General features: G+C 43.9%; 1 protein-coding gene across 1 annotated transcript; it reads right to left on the bottom strand.

Annotated features, from left to right (window-relative positions):
- Positions 1-6,210: 6,210 nt before the first annotated feature.
- On the bottom strand, positions 6,211-8,031 carry SLN (sarcolipin). Its single transcript, XM_069030658.1, has 2 exons — positions 7,932-8,031; positions 6,211-6,863 (listed from the first exon to the last, which is right to left on the bottom strand). Exon 2 carries the CDS (start codon positions 6,752-6,754, stop codon positions 6,659-6,661), a length of 96 nt encoding a protein of 31 aa, XP_068886759.1. The 5' UTR covers positions 6,755-6,863; positions 7,932-8,031; the 3' UTR covers positions 6,211-6,658.
- Positions 8,032-8,421: the final 390 nt, after the last annotated feature.

Genomic DNA, 8,421 nt, shown 5'->3' with positions numbered 1-8,421 from the left:
CATGACATTATGCTGGTAGACTGTGTACGTCTCTGACCAAGAGGCTGAGACAAAACCCACTGCCTGCTTCCCAAGAGGGAAGAGTTGAAACACAAGGAAAATGTGGGAGACAGAGGAGTAGAAACTCCTGCAATTAAAGGAGGCTTTGATTTACAACCCTGCAAGAGACTAGGTCTGGCTTAATTGACAGAGATTTACAGATCTTAAGCAAAAGGATTACAAGCTTGTGTTCCTATAATTAAAAGTAAAATTGTACACTGGGTGTTCTGGTGGAGGGTTTTAAAATATAATAGTGTGATTTTATATAGTTTAAGTTAAGAATGTAGATGGTATAAGAGAGACAACTGTGTGTACGTGACATGAGAAGTCATTGGTCAAGACATAGCTGCATTGCAGTGAGAAGTGCCACAGGTGATAGGTCATAAATCCAAAACAAAGTGTTGTTTTAAGTACCTGTTGGATTAGGAAGTTATAAATTATGATGTAACTCTAAATCTTGTGACTAGTCACCATTATTGGGAGGCGTTGTAAAAGCTGATGCATTTGTTATTTTAAACAATAAATTCGTGTAATCGCCTAGTCCCATCCCTGGAAGTGATTTCCTCTGACGAGTGAACGCACGGGAAATTCGACAGGAAAACAGTCATTTGGAAGAGAGAAATAGCTCTGGCTGCTCTTCTGGGTACAACAAGAGGAATAAATGCAAAGCCAAAAGATTAAGGCACATCCAGGCACATATAAGAACTTTCTCAGCCTGCCATACAAGCTGTAGTAGAAGGCAGCCTGGGTTTGCATTTATCTAACCACTGCTGCCAAAACCAAATTGTTACTCATCTCCCTCATCCAGCCACTACAGCCAAGAGCTGGCAAGTACAAGTGGAATACAGCACACAGGATGGGACAAGATGACCATCTCTGTTCATTCCATGTATGAATTTATGCTTCTTTGCACTCCCTCACAGATCAGTGTGAGTAGAGATTGGCATTAGCTGATAAGCATAGCAGAGCCAGCCTGAAAATGCTGTCATCTCTCTGCAGAAGCTGACAGCTGAACTGTTAAGCTGCGAGGTCAGAGTTGATTGGCTTGAGCAGAAGCTGTATGTGGCCCTGAGAAATGTGCCAAAGGCTTTTCCAACTCAGGCCCACGAGACGCTAATCCATGGGTAAACCCTGCGCGCAGGGGGCAAACTGGCTCAGCTGTGTAGGTGAGGAGTGATTTAGGAGCCCCTGCAATGGCAACCCAGGCGTCAGCACCTGTCAGTCTTCTTGATCCCTTATAGCTCACTGCACCAGCAAAATATAGATTATGATTGTGCCAAGTTCTTCTTGAATTGCAAGGGCATCTATTGCCTCTGGCACACTTCCAAATGCAGTTGTATAAATAGAACTGTGCTGGACTTGCTACATAGCGAGGAAGTTATTTATGCTTCACGTTTTTTTGGCATGACCCAGACAAAGATTCTGTGCATACAGAGGAATGCTGCCTTGATAAGGTTGAGAATCCCAGGTTTTGCATTTCCTTCTTCTTTTTTATGTCATCTGCTGAATACATACACAGAACTAACACATTTCACATTATATATTTCCATCTGCTGAACACAGACATTACACAGTGTGCCATTTTTTTCCACAGAAAACTGAATTTTGAGTGAATCTTTGCAAACTAAAAAATGTCACTAAGAAAATGTTTGTAATCAATCCACTTAGGAATGCAGCATGTGCAGTTCCTTGATGTCAATCACTTTTTTTTCCATACTCACCTGTCTCTCATTGCATCACAGTTTCACCTTGTGACTTGGAGGTAGCATGTCATGAGAGTGGTTGGTTATGTCACATGGGATAGAGAACCTGCCTGGCCTGGAGCCTGGGCAATAAAGGAGAAGGGGGCACAGGTCACACAGCCTACAGCAGCAGTGATGCATCGTTCAAAAGCAAAAGTGGACACAGTTGGCTTTCAAACATGATGTTTGCCTTTGACAAATTTTATTTTTCCTTGAGAAAAGCAATTTTCTTGAAAAAAAATACAGAAACTGGTTTCAGCTGAGAATACACTGGATTGATGAAAGCATTCTGGTAAACCCCACTGAATAATTTAGCCAAAGTTTCAAATCTCAGTGCCTAAATATTTTCTAGGTTAGTATCCAGGCACATAAACTAGTGGTCTGATTTTTCCCAAAAGCATGCTGAACATCCTGTGTCCTGAGTTTCTGTGGAGTGAGGTGCTAAGGGCTTAGCAATTGCAAATTACCAGGTCTAGAGTCAAGCTTCTGAAATATGAACATCTGGAATTAGGTAGCTGTGGCCTGATCCAAAGCCCGGTAAAGTGACCAGAGAGACTGCTGCTGGGCCTCTGGATCTGTGTGTGGCTAATTCATCTATGCTTAGATGTCAGAGGGAAAATTACCTCATTTGGGCCAGGTCAGTCATGAGCAACCACTGTTTTGTTCATTGTGGGCAGTTGCTGCTGCACACAGTGCCTTTAACAGAGGAGGTGGGATTGCAGAGGGAATGAGGGTAGTAAAGGGTCACCTGGGCAATCCTCCTCACGAGCAGGAACTGTGCTGCACTGATGTGCTGGGCACGCTGTATGAAACTTCTTGCGGGTCGAATGTTGGCATACAAATGTATACATGGGGCCAAGCAGCTGGAAAGCAGCTCTGCAGAGGACCTGAGGCTCACTGTGGACACCAGGCTGACCATGAACCAACAATGGGCCCTTGTAGCAGAAGCCAAACAGCCTCCTGGGCTGCATCAGGCAGAACATTGCCAGTAGACTGAGGGAGGTGATCCTTCTTTTCTGCTCAGAGCTGGAGACACATCTGGAATGCTGTGCCCAGAGCTGACCTTTCCAGAGAGAGACTCTAGCAAAGGGCCATGAAGATGAGGAAGCATCTGACATATGACAAAAGGCTGAAGGAGCTGGGCTGTTCAGCCTGGACAAGGCTTAGAGGGATCATCTCAGTGTATGTAAACACCTGCTGGGAGGGAATGAACAAGACAGAGCCAGACCCTTCTCAGTGGTGCCCAACAACAAGACAAGAGGAAATGGGAAGAAACTCAAATTCAGGAAACATAAGAAAACGCTTTTTTACTGTGAGGACTGTCAAGCACTCCAACACTTTACCCAGGGAGGCTGGAGGGGCTAGAGCAGCTACTTACACTAAAGTATTGTTTTAATGAAAACTTCGCCTAAAATAATTTGGCTGATAGACTAAAGACAAATCACTATTAGCCCAAAAGTCCTTTGATGTTCTCCATCTCCTTTATACTGGAAAGGGATGGAAAATCATGATAGCATATATCTCCACAGAACCATCTCTCATCCAGGGGTTCTTTGGTGAGCAGGAAGGTAATGGAGAGAGTTTCAGCCTTAAGGGTCACACCAAACACCTACATTAAGGCCCCTCAAACTAGGAAATTTTGTATTTATAGATCTGTATTTGATTGAAGTTCTTTGACATTAATGTCCCTGTACACCTACAAAGTGCTGACTCTTCACAGCATTTGGCACTAAATACTGAATTGCCTTTTTCCTCAGTTTCAGGCAAATGACCTAGGCAAGTAACTTATCTCATTCAAAGTCTGCTTGAAAACTAGAAATGCCTGAAAAGAGAACCACTTAGGATGGTATTCTCACTTTTAGGAACTTGTTCCAGGTGATTAACCTTAATTGTATTGTCAAAGTCAGACGCATGTTGACTCTGAAAAAGGTGGGCGACTAAAAGTTGTGGATGATCCAAACTCTCCAGAACATTTTCTCAGCATCTTTCAGCACAAATACAGGCTGGGTGGAGAATGGATTGACAGCAGCCCTGAGGAGAAGGACTTGGGGGCATTGGATAATGAGATAATGAGAACTCAGCACGACCCAGCCATGTGCCCTCACAGCCCAGAAAGCCAGAGGTGTCCTGGGCTGCATCCAAAGCAGCGTGGGCAGCAGGGCCAGGGAGGGGATTCTGCCCCGCTGCTCTGCTCTGGTGAGACTCCACTGCAGTGCTGCATCCAGCTCTGGGGTCCCAGCACAGGGAGGACATGGAGCTGTTGGAGCAAGTCCAGAGGAGGGCCACAAAGATGATCAGGGGCCTGGAGCACCTCTCCTCTGAAGACAGGCTGTTTAACCTGGGCAAGAGAAGGCTCTGGGCACACCTTCTAGCAGCCTTCCAATACCTAAAGGGGTCTGCAGGAGAGCTGGAGAGGAACTTCTTACAAGGGCATATAGTGATAGGACAAGAGGGGATAGATGTAGAGTGAAGGAGTGGTCTAGGGGAAGGTGTCCATGCCCTTGGCAGGGGTGATGAAAGCAGGTGATCTTTAAGGCGCCTTCCAAACCAAACCATTCTGTGATTCTTCCTATCTGAAAACTGCTAGGATCACTTTGAACTGTTTCTGAACCACTGCTAGTTCAGATAGTGAAGCCCACACCTCTGGTTTTTCCATTGCTAGACTGAGATGAGCCCAAAAATGTCAATTTACTCATGGTATTGCTCTCTTCTGGGAGTTACAGCCAGTGAAAGATGAGAAACTTTCATACTGAATTATAAAGTATTCACAGTATTTAAAAACAGATTTTCCATGTCCTTCTCCAGCCATTGCTTGCATATCTCAGCCAAGCTTATGAACACAAACAGACCAGATGCAACACTGATAATAGAGCAGCATCTGGTGCAAGGTGGGCTGCAGAGAAAGGCTGAGTCCACTGCTGACAGAAGTTCATTTCAATGTTGCAGCACTTTTTTTCAGAAAATTTGCCATCCCTAGAAGTGCTGGAGGCAAGTTTGCTCATTTGCAGCCAAGAATAAACAGGAGGTGACTTTTTATCGTTGCACTGCAGTGGGGATTTCTTGACTGGGAGAATGAAAGGCACAAACTGCAAGACTGCAAACCCAGACAGACAGTACAAACAACACAGGGCAAGGGCTCATTTGTTAGCAAACTTTAAACAGCAAAAACCCTTAATAAGTGGTGCTGCAAGAATTGTGGATGTGGAAAGCTTGATGCAGAGAAATTTTCCAGCTTTCTGCCAGCATCCATGTGAAAGTTTGCTTTCACAAGCATGCTTGCTGAAAACAGTGAGAGGTTTTGTAAATCAATCCTTCATCTTGCAGGTGCAAGATTGTTTTGCAGTATGATACTGACTGGAGAAATATTTTGAAGGGGTGTTGTAGGGTTTAACCAATCATTCTAAGAGGTGGATGGTCAAAGGACCAATAACCTTATGCCATTCAAGCAAACCAGATTATATAAACGAGTTTGGAAATTAATAAATAATTCCATTCCCTTCCTGGACTGAACTCCATGTTGCTTTTTCACCGTCCCCGGTACAACAGCGACAAAGAATATTTGCTATTTCCTTGAAGCATGGGCCCAAATGCCACCTGTGAGGGCCAGCTCTGCCTCACCATCAAAGACCTGGGTAGCCCAGCACAGCCCTGCAATGTTGCCTGCTCCTTCCAGGCTCCTGGAAAGAAAAGAGATGTGTATCAGCAGCATGGCACATACTTAACTGCCTTCCTACAGGAAGCTGTACTTTGTAGAAGATGTTGATTCTCTGAAGCCGTTAAAATGACAGATGGGGAATGAGGAGGAGGAGCTTGATCACTGATTTCACAAGCCCAGAAGCTGTGGGCTCTTCAAGCTGGCTCAAGATTTTTTAGCAGGCGACAACAACATCACAGCAACCCAAACACAGTCACACCTCAGCCTCCTGAGGCTGGGCACGGCTGTGCTGTGGCACCTGGTGTGCCACACTGGACCCAGAGGGACTCCTGCTCTGGGCAAGGCTCACGGCAGGGCTGGGGTGCCAGCAGGAGCCTATGCCTGCAACTGGCCAGGCTCATCCCTCCAGGCACTGCTCCAAAAATAGCTTGGCCAAAAATAGTACTGTGGGAATCCCTGCCCAAAATCAAGCCTCAGAGAACACAATTATTGACAATGCCTCAGTGGGACAAAGGCTCTCTTTGAAGTCCGTGTCCACAGGCACCAAGTGTGTAAGTCTCTCTGGACAGAAAAGTGACCCAAACAGGTCGTGTATGTGGTTACATGTCTGTTATGCTGCAGGGTTTCCATTCTACAGCATTTTTTTTAAAATGCAAATTAAAAGGTAAGTCGGAGGAACAAGCAAACCACCCCACTTGCATATCACACTGTACCACAGCTGTTATCAGCTCAGGTCAGGAGAGGGATAAGGAATGCTCAAAAAAATGGGTTTACATGGTCTTTATTTAAACAAAGTGTGCAAGTGAAAGCAGAGGTTACATATTCCTTTCTGCCAAGCAAGTTTATTCCTCTTATATTGGATAATACAGGCTCTTGCACTACACACTGCAGTTTTATACCCTCAAGAACCCGACTCTGCTGCCAAATGAGCCAGCATGGTGGGCTGGGGATACAGCACTCACAGAAACTACCAGAGGAGAGAGCCACGTCAAACCATTCCTAAGCATCTTACATTTTACAGCTGGATCCCTGCAGACTTAAATAATTACACCATCACAGACCCATTACAAACATCAGCACAGGCACAAGATAGGAGAGAGTAAAAAAAGGGGTTCATGACATCCTCGGTTGACTGAAAGCTTATTGCTGTGGCATGCTGTGGGTGTTACTGATGTCTGTGGAGGCACACATTGAAATCACCTCCAGAGATCCTGAGAGTCTTTCAATCCTGATAAGACTTCACGAGGAGCCACATGAGGATTACTGTAATCAGGACAATCATGAAGTTGAGGCAAATTTCTCGCGTGGAATGTTCCATTTTTTGGGAATAATGAGGAGAGAGCAGAGGTCAGCAGGCAGAGCAAAGGGAAAACTTCGGTGACTTGCTTGGATGTGTCCTTGAGCTCAACCTTCAAGTCACAGGCTCTCTTAAAAAAATAGAAGAAAAATATGTAAAGCACAGATGCATGAAGGTGGCAGAGTCAGTAGAACTTTTTACGTCGGTCTAAATAAATGTTGTTTCAGTGGCCAGGAGTCAGAAAGTACTGGGGTGCTAAGAAGTAAAAGCCATCTTTGGCAGCTTATCACCTTCTTTGATTTCCAGCGTTTGACAAGGACGTTCCCAGTGTCACCCCAAAATACAGTGCACAGGTGTGAGCAGTCTGTGGACATCAATCCTGCTTAGAGCAAGCATTTTCAAATAAATAATGCCCAAGCCCCATTTAACATTTTCAACAAGAATACATTGTAAATATACTACTGGTAAGAGTTTTTAAATTCCTATATTTATCTGTGTTTTTTTTTTTTTTTTTTGAAGAAACTAAGTGTAAACTACTATTTTATAGAGAAAGACTAATAAATCTGAATTATTTGTTACCACTAAAAGTACAAGGAGAACCTAAGGTTAAAAATTTTCATTTCTGAAGAACTTCACATATTTTGTGAGTCATTCCTACAGATGAAATAGTATTTTCTCAAGAAACTCCTGCCTTTCCTAAAATTTCAAGGAAAAATTGAATTGAAAAATGCTAAAAATCTCTTATTTCAAAAATCCCATTCAAGTTGTACTCAAAAACTTTTCTGTTGGTTATTGGTTTTTATTTACTTTATGACAGCAATTTTTGAATTTTACATGTTTTTGGAGTTCATGCAGAGAAAAGAGAATACTTTATCATGAATGTCATGCACTAATCCAATCTGCATACCAGGTAAATAAAATAAGAACCCTTAAACAAATGAGGCATAAACTCTAGACAAAGAATTTCAGCTACACAACCAGATTAGGCTGTAATGTCTCTGGTGCAAATGAGAAGCCTCGGGACCATACCAGTATGAAGACAGAGAGCTTCAATTGAAACTGCTTTAGTTTGCAGATTAAATATTAAAAGCCTAGTGCATGCAGTTAACAAATTCCTACATTTTCAAGTTGTTTTGCCAGCCTCCTATGTCCTTGCACATGAGAAAATCTGACCTAATAAGTAAGCCAGTTCTTTTACCTTGAGGAGGTAAATGGAGCCCAGTGGTTCTGCCTCTGGACTTTGGGTCAGTGCAGATTTTATTTCCCTCCAAGCTTCTGCCTATCTCCCACTTGGTCTGGATGCTCTGTCCCTGTGTGGGAACTAAAGTAGGCTGAGGGTGGAGACCAACAAGTGTGTTGGCAACCCAGGTGCTGACATCACCCCCCCAAATATTTTTAAAGGTCTAAGCTGGGCTGAAGATTTGGTTAAGGCTGTTTATGCAGTGGACCCTGTGGGCTGATTTGCTTCTTTTGCCATGGTGCTGTGCTAACAGCAGAGCTGTGTGCATCCCTTGGGAGTCAATTTGATCTGATAGAGAATTTCATACAATCACAGAATGGTTTGGGTTGGAAGGAACCTTAAAAATTATCTAGTTCTAACTCCCCTGCCATGGACAGGGACACCTTCCACTAGACCAGGTTGCTCAGAGCCCCATCCAAACTGGCCTTGGACACTTCTGGGAACTGGG

The sequence above is a fragment of the Aphelocoma coerulescens genome, chromosome 1 (assembly GCF_041296385.1).
Source record: "Aphelocoma coerulescens isolate FSJ_1873_10779 chromosome 1, UR_Acoe_1.0, whole genome shotgun sequence".
NCBI classification, from domain to species: Eukaryota; Metazoa; Chordata; class Aves; order Passeriformes; family Corvidae; genus Aphelocoma; species Aphelocoma coerulescens.
This window is presented reverse-complemented; position numbering and strand designations above follow the sequence as displayed.